The sequence below is a fragment of the Zingiber officinale genome, chromosome 3B, assembly GCF_018446385.1.
Source record: "Zingiber officinale cultivar Zhangliang chromosome 3B, Zo_v1.1, whole genome shotgun sequence".
In the NCBI taxonomy this organism is placed as follows: Eukaryota; Viridiplantae; Streptophyta; class Magnoliopsida; order Zingiberales; family Zingiberaceae; genus Zingiber; species Zingiber officinale.
The window spans coordinates 109,568,432-109,587,984 of NC_055991.1; the positions used below are offsets into that span (position 1 = coordinate 109,568,432).

Genomic DNA, 19,553 nt, shown 5'->3' on the forward strand with positions numbered 1-19,553 from the left:
ATCAAAAAGGAGAAGATCATAGTGAAGCCTGATTGGGTGTGTGCGTGCCTTGGATTAGTCACCTCAAGGAGGTGGAGACCAAGTAAATCGAGGAGTTAGCCTTGTTCTCTTATTGTTTTTCAATTTCATTTCCTTTTGTGCTTCCGCTAACAAATTGTAGGAAACAAATCAAAGAAAGGTTATTCACCCCCCCCCCCCCCCTTTAGCCATACGCAAAGGTTCTATCAATTAGTATCAGAGCAAGGAACGCATCGGAAGAACTCATCGTCAACCGAAGCATCAAGATAGTGTTTCAAGAGGGATATAGCACCGCTAGACCACCCTTCTTTGATGGCAATGACTTTGCATATTGGAAAGGTAGGATGGAATACTATTTAATGAATGATATTGAAAATTGGTTTAGTGTTGTAGATGGATTTGATAAGCCAAAAGATGGGTCGGGAGCACCTCTTCCAACCAAGGAGTGGACAAAGGAGATGACAAAGAAGGCCCAAGCAAATGCAAAGGCCACAACAATCCTACAATGTGGACTCTCAAAGGAGCAACTAAGCAAAGTAGGACCATTCGATTCCGCCAAGGAGCTTTGGGAGAAACTCATTGAGTTAAATGAAGGATCAACCGAATCAAGGAGGGCCAAGAGAGATCTCTTGTTGGGGCAACTTCAAACTTTCACTATGAAGACCAATGAGACCGTGAGTCAAATGCACGGTAGATTCAAGGAGATAGTAAATGATCTTCATGTAATAGGTGACAAAATTGACAATTGGGACCTAGTAAGGTATGTTCTTCAATCTTTTCCTAGAACCACCTTATGGGCATCAATGGTTGATGTGTATAAGGTTTCTAGAGATCTTTCCTTAGTTAAGCTTGATGAATTATTTTGTGAATTTGAACTTCATGAACAAGCTAATGTGGTTTCAAAAGAGAAAGGTATGACTCTTATTGTAGAAAAGAAGGAAAAGAAAAAGAAGAAAGAAAAGAATGTGGAATCCTCATAATCCGAATCCGAGCAAGAATCATCGGATAGTGATGATGAAATGTCGGCAAGTGAAGTGACTCACTATGTCAAAAAGATGATGGGAAGATCAAGAAAATTTACAAGAAAGGATGTGAAGAAAATGTTTCATCCCTCAAAAGGTAAAAGTAGTCAAAGTTCAAGTTTTAACACTAATGTCACTTATTATGGATGTAACAAGAAAGGACACATCAAGCCAAATTGCCCGGAATTAAAGAAGAAACAAGAAAAGGAGAAGAACAAGAAGGAGAAAAAGAAGAAGGAAGCCATGGTGGCCCAAGCTACATGGGATACACCAAACATTGACTCATCAGATGAAGATGAACTATGTCATGTTTCTCGACATATGACATTTATGGCTTTTGAAGATGACAAAGAAGAATCAAGTCAAGAGGAAGTGTCAAGTGAAGAGGATTCATCAAATAAAGAGAAATCAAGTGATGAATCATCATCAAGTGATGATGATGAGGTAAAAGAATCTCTCAAAGTAGAATTTCTTTACAAAACTATTACTCACCTCAAAAATACTTTTGTCAAATCACAATTTAAGATGAAGACCTTGAAGGGAAAGCTTATGACCATTAAAATTGATGCATGCATGTCTAGTGAATCAAATATGCTTAAGGAAGAAAATGAAAAATTGAAAAATGATGTGATTGAATTAAGAGCATGTTTAGAAAAATTCACAAATGGATCCAAGTATCTAGATATGATCATTAGAGATCAAAGAGCCGTTTACAACAAAACCGGAATAGGATATAGACCTAAGGAAAAGGAAGTTGCATATATGTCTCTAATCAATGGGAACAAAGTTAAGAAAAATCTTAAAGGGAAGGTAAAACAAGCTTGGATGCCTAAGAAATATTTGAATGATATTTCCGAATCAAGTGCATGGGTACCAAAGTGTTGTGTGTTTTATGTTTCTTAGGTAGAGGAGAAGAAGGATGCAAGTATGTGGATTGTGGATAGCGGTTGCTCAAGACATATGACCGGTGATGTGAGCAAGTTCTCCATAATAAATTATATAAAGAAGGGAACGGTATCATTTGGGAATAGTGGAAAGCTCAAGATTATAGGTAAAGGTGCAATTGAGGTATCATCTAAAATTACCATTCATAAAGTCCTATTGGTTAAAAATATGGGGTTTAATTTACTTAGTGTTAGCCAATTATGTGATGCCGGATATAATGTAGAGTTTCATCCCGATAAGTGTTTAGTTAAGCACAAAAATCTTGAAAATGTTGTGCTAAAAGGATTTAGAAAAGTAAATCTTTATTATGTTGATCTTTCATATGCTTTTAACCCTCCTATTAAGTGTTTGATATCAAAAGAAGAGGAAGGATAATTATGACATAGAAGACTTGGACATATCAACATGAGGAACATAGCCAAGGTAGCCAAGATGGAGCTAGCAAAGGGACTACCAAAGATCAAGTACATCAAGGACAAATTGTGTGATGCATGTCAAGAGGGTAAGCAATCAAGGTCATCACACAAAGGTAAAACTTTAACTAGCACTTCATTACCATTAGAGTTATTGCATTTGGATCTTTTTGATTGTCATAGAACACATTCTTTGATAGGCAACAAATATTGTTTGGTGATAGTTGATGATTACTCTAGATATACTTGGGTGTATTTCTTGAAACATAAGGGCGAAACTTTGGAAACAATCATAAGATTTACCAAGAGGGTAGAAAATAAGAAAAACCTAAAAATTGATAGAATTTGAAGTGATCATGGTGAAGAGTTTGAAAATTTGAACTTTTCTAAATTTTGTTTGGAAAATGGCTATAAGCATGAATTTTCTTGTCCAAGAACACCTCAACAAAATAGTGTAGTGTAAAGGAAAAATAGAGTCTTACAAGAGGCGGCTATGACCATGCTTAATGCATATTCTTTACCTAGCTATTTATGGGCCGAAGCGGTTAATACCGCTTGTTATATTCAAAATCGTGTCTTGATTCATAAGTTTTTAGGGAAAACACCTTTTGAATTATGGAATGACACAATCCCTACAATTCACTATTTTAGAGTCTTTGGTTGTAAGGTCTATATTCTTAATACCAAAAATGACTTAGGAAAATTTGAGGCAAAGTCAAATGAGGGAATTCTAGTTGGATACTCATCTACTAGTAGAGGATATATAGTATACAACAAAAAGACTCAAATGGTTGAGGAATCATCCAATGTTGAGTTTGATAAGTCTACTAGTACTTACCCTAGGAAATCATCTATTGATAAGGATATAATTGAACAAAATCAAGCCATTACTCAAGAAATACAAAATCTACATTTAGGGGGTATTGATCAAGAGGGAGGAAGAGATGGCTCGGATGATGAAAGAAACAATGTAAACAATGATCCTCCCAAAGATGATGATTCCATAACTTCGAGGACCTTAAGGCATCATCAAGATCATCTTATTAATCAAGTGGTTGGAGATGTTGCACAAGGGGTAAGGACTAGATCCTACTTTAGAGATCAGACTAGTCAAATTGCTTTAATATCACAACTTGAACCAAAAACAATTGATGATGCTTTACTTGATACAGATTGCATTCTAGCAATGCAAGAAGAGTTGAATCAATTTGAAAGAAGTGATGTATGAGAGTTGGTTCGAAGGCCTAATGATAGTACAATCATTACAACAAAATGAGTTTTTAGAAACAAGTTGGATGATCAAGGGAGAGTCACTAAGAATAAGGCTAGGTTGGTAGCTAGGGGTTTCAATCAAGTAGAAGGACTTGATTATGATGAAACATATGCTCCGGTAGCTCGATTAGAGTCCATTCGGATGCTATTAGGATATCCCACCTATATGGGGTTTAAACTTCATCAAATGGATGTAAAATCGGCCTTACTAAATGGGTTCATTAAGGAAGAAGTTTATGTAGAGCAACCACCCGGATTTGAAAATATAGATTATCCGAACCATGTTTATAAACTTAAGAAAGCATTATATGGGTTAAAACAAGCTCTCCGAGCTTGGTATGAGAGACTTTCATCTTTTTTAATCTCTAAGGCCTTTAGAAGGGGAACGATTGATCCAACATTGTTTTTAAAGTCTAAGGATGGAGACATTTTTATTGCCTAAGTCTATGTTGATGACATCATTTTTGGCTCAACAAATAATAAACTTCTTCTTGACTTTATCAAACACATGGAAAGTGAGTTTGAAATGAATCTAGTTAGAGAATTGAGTTTCTTTTTGGGATTACAAGTCAAACAAACTAGTGAAGGAACTCATGTTTACCAAACCAAATTCACTAAAGAACTTATCAAGAAATTTGGGTTGGAAAATGCTAAAGAAACATTTACCCCTATGGGGACTAATACCAAGATAGATAGTGATCAAGAAGGAAAATTAGTAGATCCAAAGCAATATAGGAGCATGATTGGTAGTTTGCTATACCTAACCGTTAGTAGATCAGACATACTATTTGCGGTAGGAATGTGTGCAAGATATCAATCATGTGCTAAAGAGTCGCATTTAGTAGCGGTAAAAAGAATTTTGAGATACATCAAGAGCACTCTTAATGTGGGTCTTTGGTACCCTAGAACTAGAAATTTTGATTTAATTGGGTATACTGATTCCGATTATGCGGGTTGCAAATTGGATAGAAAGAGTACTAGCGGTGGATGTCAATTTCTTGGACCTTCCCTTGTAAGTTGGAGTAGTAGAAAACAACCTTGTGTGACATTTGTCCACAACCAAGGCCGAGTATGTGGCAATGGGTGGTTGTGTAGCCCAATTGCTTTGGATGATGCATACCTTAGAGGATTATGAGCTACACTACTCCAAGGTCAAGGTATTGTGTGATAATGTGAGCACCATTAATTTGACCAAAAATCCGGTGCATCACTCAAAAACAAAGCACATTGAGGTAAAACACCACTTCATTAAAGATCATGTGGCAAGAGGAGATATTGAACTAATTTATGTTGACTCTAAATCTAATCTTGTCCATATTTTTACCAAACCTTTACCCGAAGCAGAGTTCATCTCTATTAGAAGAGAGCTTGGTATGTGTCTTGTAGAATAGTGGATTTAGCTTCTCATGATCTCATGAATTAAAAGGTAAATAAATACTTGAATGTATCTCACAAATGACCTAGGATGACTTGCTTGTACTTAGACATCATGTGAGATATTAGGAAGATGTATTTGGTTCATCATGATAGTTATGATGCATTATCATGAGCCAAAATGACATCTAGAGAGATCAATCCTTCATTGGACCAATCATTGGGAAGGCTTGTGCACGATTAATGTGCTCTTTGCTCCTAGAATATGGTTGGAAATTTTAAATAATAATTGTTTTTATTATGCAATATGGTCATAAGGACATTAACTTATGAATTCAATGCACAATTATCATATAAATGGCTACTTGAGATATACTTGGATTTGACTAGGGCAAACATTTTAAGGAGAAACCCAAACTAGCACTTTGAATCACGGTTATCTCTTTGTAATCTTGATAGTTATAGGGTTTGTATCTATTTTATAATTCAAAGTGCGTCCACTTGTATACCTATTTTTCCCAAGTAGATACTGACATAACAGATCTGTCCATGAAATTTGAGTATTTTTGAGGGTCTAGAGAATATTTGGTGCATTTCCGAAACTCGATTCCTAAATAATTAACCTGCGTGCCAGTCACCTGATACAGATATCAGTCGACTGCGTCAGTCGACTGATGCAATCGACTGATAGCACTGTTCGACCATACATAATGGTTCTGTATGATTTTTTCAGATTGCAGACGACTGCATGTTTTAGCAGTCGACTGGTGCTCTCGATTTTATATAAGGAGCGCACGATCGGGCGGCGACAGAAACCCTAGTTTTTCGCCGCCGCCCATGGTTCTTCACCATATACTCTTGTTTCCCGGCTCCTCCAACTTTCTTTTGTCTCCTACGCCTCTCCAAACCCTCGGATCTACTCTCCTTTTCACTCTTTCTCTCCTCTGTCACCTGGAACAAGGTCCAACCGCCACTCGGAGGTTAGGGTTGAGAATCCCACCTTTCCACCTTCAACCGGTCAATCCGTGGCACAATGGCTTAGAATTAGGCAAAAACAACAAGCTGGAGAGGGCACCTCTCGGCAACCCCCTCAGCAGCCCCCTTCAGCGCCTTTTGGCGGTCGGTTTCCCTCCAAGGCTAGCCGACTTCATTTTGAGAATACCGACTTCCAAATGATGAGTTGTTGGTATCTCAATCGTTCCTATTTCACCAGAATTGCCCTTGAAATCATTGAGATTTGTGTGCATTATGGGTTAGTACAATTATTTCATTGCATGACTACCATCAATTTAGATCTGTGCAAGGAATTTTATAATAATCTGCGTCCATGTAGTACTGAGGGTCATGCATATGTCACTATGGTCGGCGGAAGATCCATTGATTTCACCCCTGATATACTGAGGTCCTTCTTAGGGTGTAGGCGGTCTACTAGCACCTTTACATGTTTTCCTCAGGTTGAGGAGCCTCTCTCTGATTCGCTTTCCCATGTCGCCATTGATCTGCTTCACCAGCATTATTTTCATGTTCCCAAGGCTTCACTAAAATGTATTTTTGATGTCACCCGCATGTCAGCCCCCAGTTACATCTTCTATAAGGTTGTCATTGTCTGTCTCCTGCCCATAGTGACCAAAGGGCAAGCCAAGATTCGACTTCCTCATTTAGTTATGATGTATACCCTAGAGCAGTGTCTTGATATCGATATCTCTCTTTAGGTCTACGAGTCTATCATCCATTTTTCTAGACCAGTTCAAGGGAAGTTATACATGCCCTTCTGTCATGTCTTGACATCATTTTTCATTACTAAAGGATAGATGTCACTAGGGGTGTCTTGCATCAGTTGTCTAAGGCTTTGATCAGTTAAGGCCTCGCTAGATCTCTTTAACCCAGATTGAGCAGCGTGACGGTGTTATGGTGTGGCGTCGCCACCCTGGCCAGGATGATTCTGATTCCGATGATGATGCGAAGGAGGTCCCTGCCCCTGCTGCGGAGCCAGCGCATGCCTCCCTGCGGGAGCGTGTCTTTCACTTGGAGGAGTTTGTTCGCGAGGAGTTTCGGAGCGTTCGCCAGCAGCAGACAGAGATGTTTGCTATGATGCAGCACTAGGATCTTGCCTACCAGGGCCCTCCTCCTCCTCCTCCTTCCCATGATGATGCTTCGGCATAGTATTTCAGCTCTGTTACTTGGTGTCGGGTGTATTCTATTTTTCTTTGACATGCTTATTATGTATCACCTCGAACACCTTGGTTGTTGTTGTTGTTGTTAACTATGTTTCTTGTGGACTTTGCATATTTATCTATGCATGACTCTTATGCTTCTCTATATGACTTGTAGTACTCTTTCTTATATGCTATTAGTATATATTCGTATGCATATGTGTTTTTCTAGTTTTTATGACTCTTCTGTACGGGGGTTATATATTTCCTAGTATATATTTAGGGAGTATCCTGTGTCTTTCAGCCATGTTTTCACTTACCTAGTCTTTTTGGATTTACGAGCATGATGGTATTGTTGCTTCCTCTATTCTTTTTGATGTTTGTCAAAGGAGGAGGATGAGACTAGTTTAAGTTAGTAAGTTTTCTTTTTGAAAATTATGTGATAAAGCATGTGTTAAGGGGGAGTTTGGATATTATGTTTCATGATTAGGTGATAGAGCATATGTTAAGGGGAGCTTGGATTTCATGATTTATAATTCATAATTTATGTTTCATGATTTCAATTCTTAAAGTTATGAATGTTATCTTATGCCTAACTTAAACATATTGCCACACATCAAAAAAGGGGGAGATTGTTGATACAATCGACCTATGATTAATTAGACGATCATTGTTTTTGATGTGTGTGTCAAAGAGCTTAAGTTAGGTTTTTATATTGGTTCTAATATGTACTTAAGTTGTGCAGGACTTGGTAAATTGCACAAGCTTGGAAAGTTTCATGGCTCAGGTCCTTGAAGATTGGTGAAGGATGGTCCATCCGAGGGACCACAAACAAGAAGCAACGGAGTGAAGGGAAGTGAAACTCAAGGCGACGTGAAGGATGACACGAAGAAGAGCTGCAGGCTTGAGTGCATCTGAGGGACAAAGGTTGAGGAGGAAGACTTCAAGGGCAACTCCAGACACCAGTCAGCTGGTGCAGTCGACTAGGAGCGAACATAATATTTCTGTTCGCTCAGCTCGTAGACACCAGTCGACTGGTATAATACCGTTGGGATGATGACACACAGGATCTCCATATATTTGAACAAAACAGTAGCCGTTGTGTGCTACCAGTCGACTACATGTTTCAGCAGTCGACTGGTATCGAGAATTCCAGCAACCTGTATATAAGGTTGGAAGCTTGGATAGAACAACTCAACTGATTCGAAATTATTGGTTAAGCTCTCCAAGTGACCTCCAAGACTTAATACTCTCATTCTCTCCTCCCTAAGCTCATTAAAAATCTTGTGAAAGGAAGAGATCATCTTGTAAAGGTTTCTCCACCTTCGTTCTTGGATCGAAAAGGAGAAGATCATAGTGAAGCCTGATTGGGTGTATGCGTGACTTGGATTAGTTACCTCAAGGAGGTGGAGACCAAGTAAATCAAGGAGTTAGCCTTGTTCTCTTATTGTTTTTCAATTTCATTTCTTTTTGTGCTTCCACTAACAAATTGTAGGAAATAAATCAAAGAAAGGCTATTCATCCCCCCTCTAGCCATACACAAATGTCCTATCATAAAAAGCATAAGAAAGTACTAAAGATGACTTGGGACGAGTCTTCTTCGGACAAATCAGAAGCTGACAAACTAAAACAAGCAAGCTACCTCTCACTAATGGCAACCGGAGGAGAAACAGATTAAGATGACGAGTCCAAAAATGAGTCGAGCCACGAATCTTCATCCAGGTCAGATTGACCCGAGGTAAACTCTCTTATTAGTGTAAATTCATTTAAAATAATTGCTTGTTTGAATAAAAAACTAGTTTAAACCGAGGAACACACTAAACAACTCCTAAAGGAAGACAATATGCTTAAGGAATGACTGAACATGAACTCGGTGACTAATCAAGTTCAGGACAAAGATTCAATTCAAGTTGCAAAACTTAAGGAAGAAAACTATGTCCTGAAAAGTCAAGTCAACGAGCTCAAAGTACAATTTGAAAAATTTACTTCGAGAACCAAGTACCTAAACATGATGCTCAGATCCCAAAGAGTAGTGTACAACAAATCTGGACTCAGATACAAACCCAATATAAAATACAAATCATTTTTGACTTTAACTCAAAATTCAAAATCAATTAAAACTTTGGTTCTGAAAGCGTGCTTAACCATGCAAATAGAACTCAATCAATACTATATATCAAAAGATAAAATTCACTACATAAATCAAATTAAATCAAATAACTCTTCCTTAATTTCAAAAATTAAACTTTCAAAAATAAATGCAAACCAAAAGAATAAAATCAATAAACCTAAGTTAAATAAATACAATCTAAACACAAGCTATAACCAAGTATACTGCAACTATAAAACAAGTCAACACAAATCCAAAACTTAAATCCAAACGTTTAATAATTCAGGGGAACCTCCAAATTAGTTGACACCTCCAAAAATAATAATTTATCCGGTTGGGTAATTAGGATTAGAATAAATAGGAACAAAAGTTTAACTTGATAAACGATACTGGTAAAATTTTTGGATGATAGTAGGTTAGGAAAATTCTGTCTATGCATGTCTAGGAAGATATGTCTTCGGCCTGGTGTATTTGGCTTAGTAGAACTAACTGAAGCTTCTTCTTATGAATCCTAACTGGTTAGATCAGAATTTTGTATTAAGTTCAGTGGATAGGACTATTTAGAAAATTTTGAAGGCGTGGTTACTCTAATGATGTCCAGGTGACTCACCACAATTTAGAAGTTTATCCAAAGAATGTTTGTTTATTGAACCCAAAGCTAAACTTGAATCCAATATAAAGTTAAACAAAATTCTAAAATTTAACTGAATTCATCTCACAAAATCATAGGATTCCCTGATTAAAAATATAGATCGGGTGAGATAATTAAGGATCTAAAATGAAACTTAAAACTTAAATTAAAATTAAAACTTAAATTAAAATTAAAACTTAAATTAAAATTAAAACTTAAATTAAAATTACAACTTAAACTAAGATTAAAAACTAAAATTAAACTAAAATTAAAATTTAAATTAAACTTAAAACTTAAATTAAGAATTAAATTTAAACTAGAATTAAAAATAAAACTTAAATTAAAACAAAAAAACTGTGCCACCGAAGGCGCCTCCGAGTCAATCAGAGGCGCCCTCGCAATGGCCAGATATTTCCCGTCTCAACCGACTTAAGGCGTCTTCAGTCGGTTGAAGGCGCCTTCCATAACACCTTGAAGGCGCCTTCGATGAGGCTGAAGGCGCCTTCAATACCAATTTTTCCAATGAACAAAGTGGTGCTCTGTTTGCAACTTTAACCGCGAGAAGGCGCCTTCTACTGCCAATCTTCACTACTTCATCTTTTTTCCTCCAAAACTTTGATTATGCCTCTTCGTACACCCTAACTCAACTACTAGCTATTTTTTTTGTTATTTATTTGTTGTTATATGAATGATATGCAAATATAAATTATTTTAGGAAACGACGACATGTTAACCCTAACCCTAGCAATGCCCCATCTACTGATACTAGGTTTACCTCTGAACAGTTTAGGTTATAGTTCCTTAAACATATATGTTGCATTAAAATCTAGATTCCTGAGTAAGACTTTCTTTATCCAGTACTGCACACCTATCATAGAGATTATTGATTACTACCAATTAGATAGGCTAGTTTACTGCAGCCATGCAGTAAATCTAGACTTGTGTGCACAGTTTTACAAAATCTGGTTAAGGTTGATGACCTGACCTATTCCACTAGAGTTGGTGGGAAGGACTTTCAGTGCTCCCCCGCTTTATTGTATGATAGTTTAGGACTTAGGATATCTTCTTATTCATTTTTGTGCTACCCTAGTAGGGATTTGCCATTTGACGAACCCTACTCCCATATTACATTAGATACTATCTACATGCATTTTTTAGGGGAGGAGAGACTACCTACAGTGACTGACTTTAGGTCACTCTTATATAGGGTCTAGGATTATATCCTATATCGAGTCTTGACTACCTATATTTTGCCGATCACATCTTGCGATGTTACGATGATGCGACTATCTCATTTATTTTTCCTGTATGCACTATGCCAGCGCCTTGACATCGACATTGCATTGCACATATTCCATAATGTCATTCATGCATCCAGTCTCATTACTAGGCTGCGGGTTCACATGCCATACTGTCATATTTTGGCATATATATTCTCAGCCATAGGGGTAAATATGACGCAGGGTACACCCACTCCCCTTAGCACATATGACGAGATTAGCCAGCGTTAGTTTGCATTAGTGCATATAGACATTACTGCTTAGGAGGACTAGCCTGGAGAGCGGGACCACAGCAAGATATACCAAGCGAGGTCGAGGATGATTTTCCATCTATCATTCCCAGCGAGAGAGAGAAGATGCCAGCATTCACGCTTGAGGAGCTCTTCGGATATCCTCTGACTTGGACCCAACCCTCGACCTCGACATAGCCCTCGACTTCGACACATCCCTCCACATAACTATCCATGAGGACCGACTAGCACGACTTGAGGAGTCTTCCGCACAGCTCCGGTAGTCAGTCTCAAACGGATTCAACACTCTTTGGGGAGAGATGACCACCGGATTATCCTTACTCCGGGAGGAGATGACCACCAGACTTCAACAGATTCTTCGAGCCTTGCGAGTTCCTGAGCGGTCCCCATCCCCTCCAACTGATGAGGATCAGACTTGATCATATTAGTATACTATCATATGTTGTATACTTGGTTGACTGGATCTATATAGTTGTCCACTTTTTGCCATATTATTTAGATAATCTAGGATTATGTTTCATAGACTAGGCCTGCTATTTTCAAAATATTTTCCAAATAATTTGCAACTTTTAGGGAAAAATTCTTTACTTATATTTTCTAAAAATTCCCATTTTCTTAGATTTTAAAAATTATTTTAGCCTTAATCTAGATCAAATATATAGAAAGCATGATTCTATAGATCTAGGACTTGAGCATCTCACAAACATACTAGAACTCTTTTGATTGTGTATTCAGAAATCTAGAACGGCGTGAGATGTATAGGCAGATTGCCTGACTTAAGATGCTTATATTAGTGTATCAACACAAATCTGGGCATGAAATACCAAACATTATAGTGATCAGGTTAAGTAATCTATTTTTAGTCAAACACTAACTGGATGCACTTACTTAACTTAACTAACCAAGTAAACACTACTATCTTTTGGTAGTTAGTTAGTAACTAATGATTAGACATTTAAGGAAAATTTTCTAGATGAATATTTTTAAATACATACCAGGTCCAGGGGAGGTAATTTGGAACCAACTTTTAATACTTTCCTTAAAGCAACTTAAAACAAAAAAAATATTCATGTTGAAAAGTTTTTTTAAGAGATGTTTTTGAGTATCTTATTTATATCCCACAAATTAATGTTTATTTTGCGAACAATGTTTTAATGTTTTGACAATTGTGTTTGTAAAACATTTCTCTAAGTTAAAAACATCTCTTAGCATTGACATTTTAAAAATATTTATAAATTCCTAACATTTTGAAAATAACTTTCAAGTTCGTGTTAAAATACTTAAAACTTATGATTTTAAAAAAGATTATTCCTTACCAAAATAAATGTTATTTTTGATAAAATTATGCTATACCTTTACCATAAATGTTTTTTTTGAAAAATAATTTATAATCTATTAGAAAATTTTATTTTGTAAAATCTAGCGTTGTGAAATTTAGCGCCTTTAGTTCATGGAAGACGCCTTTCATATTGTTGAAGGCGCCTTCCATAGGATAGATCTTGGACCTCATCGCAGATAAGGCAAACAAGTTCATGATCAGATTTCTTAGGTTAGAGGCACCTTCAAGGTCCTTGAAGGCGCCTTCCACAACCCTTATAAGGGCTTCTCGACCCAAGCTTCAATAACAACTGACATACGAGCTTCTGCACATTTAAACAGCTTTCTGGCTACTCCGGTTTTCTGTTGCTGCTCTGTTACGACTTTGCTACACTCGACTGTCACCGAGAAGCTGACCAAACATCGAGCTTGAGCCGACAAACATTGTTTGATAACTAAAGTTTTCTTCTCCGATCTTTTTGTACTCGATCTTCTCTTCTGATGGTTCTGGAAGAGACATTTAGTGGATTACCCATTAATAGGTCCCTGGGACCTGGGCCTTGGTGTAGGAGTCGCTGAAGTATCCGAATCAAGTAAAAACCGCTTGCATATGTGTCTTTTACTTGCTTTTCACTTTCATTTTTTCCGCCGTGTCTTTGCTTTGATTTCAAATCCAAAAATAAATTAAATAGGTTTTTGAAAACCACATGATTCACCCCTCCTCTCACGTGTGACTCGATCCAACAATAAATATAATAGACAACGATTTTGTAAATACAAAAAATAATACTTTTTTATGTGTTGCAAAAGCGTTGTCTTTGTAAAAAACGATAAAACTTTTTAAGTGTTACAAAAACCATTGTCTTTTTAAAAACGACAACGCTTTTTAAGCATTGCAAAAGTATTGTCTTTGTAGAAAACAACAATATTTTTTACGTGTTGTCTTTGAATGAACTTTTAACAACAGTACTTTTAACAATACTTTTTCAGTAACATAGACAACGCATAAAAAACGTTGTCTTTTATCTTTTTTCTATTAGTAAATGATGCCACATGGCAATAGTGTTGTAAAGACAATTGCTTATGATTACTTTCATAGCCAAATTTATAGGCAACATTTGTACTTAGCAAAATGCAAGTCTCAATTTGACCAAACACTTCTAATACTCTATTAACAAACCTCAAAGACTACAAAATTTCAACATTACATTTTGTATCACTATGCTTGTATATTTGTTGCTAACTATCGAGCTTCCAAGATTGTGATTGATGCTTCGTTTGAACAAGCGCATTTCATGATACTTGTTGAATTTCCTTCCTGTAGATCTCTTGAAACAAAACCTGGTTGTCTTGGTTCAGGTAACAATGTATTTTCACTTCCTAACATTAACAATATTGATGTCATGGTTGGTCTATCCTCACACCTTTCCTCAACACATAAGAGTCCAATATTTATGCATCTAATGACTTGTTCCATAGAAAATGAAGGACAAATTGTTTCATCTAGTAATTCCAATGCTTTATCATGTCTCCACAATCTCCATACCTGTAATTAATTGATACAATTAGGATTACAACAACAATGACGATCAATAAATATTTACTTTGTTTTTTATGATACTCACATAATCTAGTAGATTTAGGTGCTGGTCAAAAGCAATAAACTCTGTATTCTTCTTGCCGCTTATAATTTCAAGTATCAATACTCCGAAACTAAAAATATCAGATTTAATAGAGAACTTTCCATTCTTAATATATTCAGGAGACATATATCCACTGTAATAAAAAATAAAGATGATGAGTATCAAAGTTAGTTGAATTACCTATGCAATAAGATAGTGATGAAAGATAAAGTTACGTACTATGTTCCAACAATTCTCTTTGTTTTTGTTGCATTTTCATCACCGTCAAATATTCTTGCCATGCCAAAATCTGATATTTTGGGATTCATATCTTTATCAAGAAGAATGTTACTTGCCTTGAGATCTCTATGAATAATTATAAATCTAGAATCATGATGAAGATAGAGAAGACCCCGAGCAATTCCAACAATAATATTGTAACGCAACTTCCAATTCAATTGCCCACTTTTAACTTCATCTGAAAATATGAATAAATGTGTCATTTTAACAATTTTAGTATAACAATTCTTAAATAATTTACTTCATAAATTTGACATTAATGACTACTTTATTTTTACCCGCCCAGAAAATTAAAATTAGTTAGGAGAATGGCAAGGAGAGAAGAGGAAGGGGAAACAACAACACTCCTCTATATTAAAGAAGAAGACGAAGTTTGTAGATGAGTCAACCCTCATCCCATCAATTGTATAGCTTTCCAATTCGACGCCCACGCCCTTTAATGCTGAACCCATTATTCAGCTGCTCAATCACTTTACCTCCATTCGCATCACATAACTTAAGGGGTAAATGAGAATTTGCCACCCTTTGATTATTTTTTTGTTAATCAAGGTATCCAGATTTTTAAAGACTCAATTAATTTTGAAGGTAAACGGTCTTTCCCTTAGTTTGTTCACCGGCTAAATCCGAAAGTGCTCGCGACAATTGGCTCATCAGCTAACCTTCACAGTCAACAATCCACTATAAAACTTACCCTTACCTAGTTGAATTTTGAACCATGGTACTGTATGAATCTACCAAATTTCTTGCCGCTACGCCATGAGAGGGGAGTATGTTTGCCACCCCTTTGATGCATGGCTATATATAGTGTCGTATCATCAGCTCAATGTGGGTAAAAAAATTAACAGCCAGCACATTGGAGAAATTGCTCCTCTCCGTTTGGATTTGAGGTTTGTAAATGAGGAGAGGGACTTGAAATTGGTGCTCTCCTCATCTCTTCCTGGGGGGTAAACGGGGCCTAAGATTATGTGTAAAGAATACTGATAGATCACTTACCGAATAGAAACTTATCTAAGCTTCCATTGGACAAGTACTCATAGATCAACATCCTTTCTCCTGCCTCAACGCAGCAACCAAGAAGTCGAACGAGATTTCGATGTTGCAGTTTAGCAATCAACTGCACCTCATTCTTGAACTCGTTCACACCCTGAGATGATGTTGTCGATAGTCTCTTAACAGCTATCTCCTGTCCCTCGGACAATCTTCCCTGTAATTAATTGGCTTTTACTTGTAGCTACAAAACGATTTAGTCTTGAGATCCATCAAACTTACAGTGGTGACATATACCTCATAAACTGGACCGAATCCACCCTCTCCACGCTTGTTGCCAATGGAGAAGTTGTCGGTGGCATTCACAATTGTATCCAACTCAAATAAGGGCAGGTCCAAGTTTTTTTCTTCAGTTTCTTCACCAACGAAGCTCTCTGCAAAGAAAGTGACAGTATTACTCAAAACAATTACAAAGTCAATTATTGGATTAATTAAGCGCCACAAGATGGTACTTTTAGTCTTCCATCTCCAAATGGATGCAGCAGCACAAGACAGCAGAAACGATGACGCCAAAGTAACGGCTACGATCACCCCTATGCGCCTTCGATTAGATGGCCTTGATTCTGCGTACGTTAATTACAAATTACAAATTATAATTGATGGCCAATGTGTAATTAATTGATTTAATTACCTGCAATTAGATCAGCAGCAGCGAGCCTGACGTAGAGATCCTGCCCCATCCCGTCAAAGAAGAATCTAATATCTGTGAGGTCGGAGGTCCAGAGAATGCACCCGCTCCCGTTCACATTGGCGCTGGCGTAGGCCGTGCAGTTGCAGTCGTTTAAGCACAACCTACTGCACTCTGCCAGAGTCAAACTCGCGCGCATCACCGCGCTTGACGTTTGCGGCAGCTTCAGGTTGCTCTGATTAAAGAACCCATCGGTCCTGTTACGGCAGTCCAAGTGCGTCTTCCTCACGCAACCGCCGGACCAGTCCCTGAGGATGTCCCAATTGGTAGAATTCTTGGGCTTGAACCCCGTCAGGCACTTGCACATCGGCGACCCGTTGAGAATGCAGATCGCGTTGAGGCCGCATGCCGATATGAATTCGCAGGAATCCATGGGATCTCGCCGGCCTGTCCACTGCTGGCTGTCCTCCACCCAGATCCGAAGCTGGATTTCGCCGGAGGGAATCAAGGTGAGTTTTGCGAGCAAGGAGTTGTCGCGGATGGTGTAGGTGTAGATGAACTGTTGGGACGCCACCGTGAAGTTGTACCTCACCAGGTTCTCAGACACCATCTCCGGCGAGCCGCTGAGGTAGAGCCCGTTCCACGGCCCCGATCGCCACCGCGGCCTCTTCCCCTGCCATATGAACTCCTCCGGCACGCCGTCCATGTTGATGCCCATCACGTAGTCCCCCGGCGTCGGATCGCTGAGGCTCGTCCACGCCGTGAGGTTGAGATTGAGTCCGCTGGTCATGCTCCGGCCAAATCTCATCCCTGGGAGGATCGTGTCCGTCGGGTGGTCATAGCTCTGCCACGCCACATATCCGTTCGGCTCGGCCTCCTCCCCGACGACGAAATTACCGTTGTCAAGGAGCCGGGCCACGGGGTTCCTCAAGGGGGCAGAGCCGTCGCTGGAGGACCAGAAGACCGTCGTCGAGTTGTCACTGGTGAGGAGGAGCGTTCCATTGGTGATTAGAGAGAGTCGTCCGGAGAGATCAGGTAGAGGGCTCCGGCGGTTGGCGACCCAAACGACGGTTCGAGGTAAGATGTTGTAGAACCATATGCCGACGTAACGGTAAGAAGAGTCGTTGGAGGTGAAGAAACCCAACTCGAATCTATTGCCGGCGTCTAGCAGCGTGGTTCCATCGGCGTCGAGGAGAGGTTGTTGAGGGGTTAATGTGTCGTCTGCTAAGCAAACGGAATTTACAAGAACAACTACTAAAATAACGAGGAAGAAGAAGGGAATCTCACTCATCATGATCTATCGGAATTTTGGAAGGATAACTAAAGACAAAATTTATCAGTAGATTGGGTTGTTTATCATAAACTAATGTTATGCATGAATATCTACTAGTCGATGCCTGAATCGGCAAGGCAAGCCAAGAACAGGTATGCAGTGTCTTTCAACACATAGGTAAACGGAGTCAAAATAATGTAGAGCAGTGGTCAGATCGATACCTGAATCAACGAACTGACCATTGACCCAGTCAAATAGGTCGGTTAATCTAATTTTAATAGTGAACGGGCAGTGATACGGCGATGAGGAGCCGATATGGCACGGGATAATTATCACGGTATAGGTCAAAATTAAGACGGTCAACATCAGAACTTAAGCAAGACTCATCCGCATGACCCGAGCGAGAAGTGGCTACATCAGTCGATCGAAGGAACCATTGTCCGACCGGCCGTCTGGATGAACTAGTGTCTGGACAGCCCAGTCGGTAGGAGATTCGGCCAAGTGGGCCACCCGTCCGGCTCAGGGAATGGCATGGCAGTGACATTGTCCATATTATATAATAATGATCCGATAAAATAATAAAAGAGGAAAAAGATTGAGACACTTAATACGGGGGAAGAGAAAGCGAAAGAAAACACTCCATCTATCATTGAATGCAAAGAAGCCATCTATCATTGAATGCAAAGAAGTCAAAACAAAGATGTCTTCTGTCGGTAATTAATGATCATTAAACAGGGAAAGATGGAAGGTCACTAAGAAAGATATAAAAGAGTATGCTAGGTATGGAGAAAGACAAGATTCATCTCTGTCTTTACTATTTTCGATTTCTCTTCTTACTTCTATTTCTAACTTGAGCATCGGAGGGTCAACGTCAGGGACCCCTTCCCTACTTCGATTTGTTAATTTTGCAAAGAGGAGCGAGATCTTTATCTAGCCGGCGAAATTACCACATCCCTGACTTTCTAGCTTCACGCTTTCAGACAAGATCATTTTGGCGTCGTCTGTTGAAACGTAACCTGCATCCGAACGAGAAGATGGAAGACGTTGGACGATTAACAGTGACGCTAACGCAAGAGGATCTTGACATGCTGATATAGGCTAGAGCGGCAAAGATAGTGGAGCAACAGTAACAATAAGCGTGTTGGTTGCTACTCGGAATACGTACTGGTTCTCCTGTACAAAAATTTGTATAATGTCTGAACCTTTCCTAGATACCATGTGTTCTTTAAAAGTTAAACTTGAATCGTAAACGGAACTTAACATTATTGATTTAAGTTCAACTTATCTGTTCTTAGATGTTAGACTTGGATTGCAAGCGGAACTTAACACTATTAATCCAAGTTTGACCCATGTTACAAAGTAGATTAAATATTAATTTCAAGGATCGGCTTCCAGGTTATATATGGCGAGGCACTAGGCCTTCTTAGGTATGAGATCATCAACCACATCCTAGACAAAGTCTTTTAAAGAAATTCAATATTCAATCTCCTTATAGTAAGCTTAGGTTTAAGCACTAAGAACAATCGAATCACAAGATCGAAAAATGAAAGAACACAAAATCGAAACATAAAATTGATTCCTAAAACGATAGCAAAGAACATGAACTAACTAACATGATGCGGAAACAATTAGTTAATTATACCTTTCTTTGTAGCTAATGACCTCTTGATCTTCTATTGTATTCCTCTCCTCTTGGATGTCGTGTGGGTGACGATCTACCAAGATGAATTCCACCGGAACCACTTCTTCTTCTCCAAGACTCTTGAGCCACCATGGGATGCCAAAATAAGAAATTTCCTTCTTATTCTTCTCCTCCAAGCAACCGACACCAAGTGCTTCTCTTCTTCTTCTTCTTCCTCTCCAAGAAACCGGCCACAAGGATTTAGCAATCCTTGAT

General features: G+C 38.5%; 1 protein-coding gene across 1 annotated transcript; it reads right to left on the reverse strand.

Annotated features, from left to right (window-relative positions):
- Positions 1-13,796: 13,796 nt before the first annotated feature.
- Positions 13,797-17,772, reverse strand: LOC121967272 (receptor-like serine/threonine-protein kinase SD1-8). Its single transcript, XM_042517382.1, has 7 exons — positions 16,387-17,772; positions 16,208-16,318; positions 15,993-16,129; positions 15,702-15,912; positions 14,649-14,886; positions 14,412-14,562; positions 13,797-14,332 (listed from the first exon to the last, which is right to left on the reverse strand). The coding sequence occupies exons 1-7, from the start codon at positions 17,675-17,677 to the stop codon at positions 14,030-14,032; spliced, it is 2,442 nt and encodes an 813-aa protein (XP_042373316.1). The 5' UTR covers positions 17,678-17,772; the 3' UTR covers positions 13,797-14,029.
- Between the last annotated feature and the right edge of the window lie 1,781 nt (positions 17,773-19,553).

Bases quoted from the DNA above. Each gene is read 5' to 3' on its own strand.
- LOC121967272 (XM_042517382.1), bottom strand. From the start codon at position 17,677: ATGATGAGTGAGATTCCCTTCTTCTTCCTCGTTATTTTAGTAGTTGTT. The intron at 14,887-15,701 runs GTAAGTGATCTA...TCATATTTTCAG, and splicing joins CTTAGATAAGTTTCTATTCG to ATGAAGTTAAAAGTGGGCAA. The intron at 14,563-14,648 runs GTACGTAACTTT...TTTTTATTACAG, and splicing joins AAGAGAATTGTTGGAACATA to TGGATATATGTCTCCTGAAT.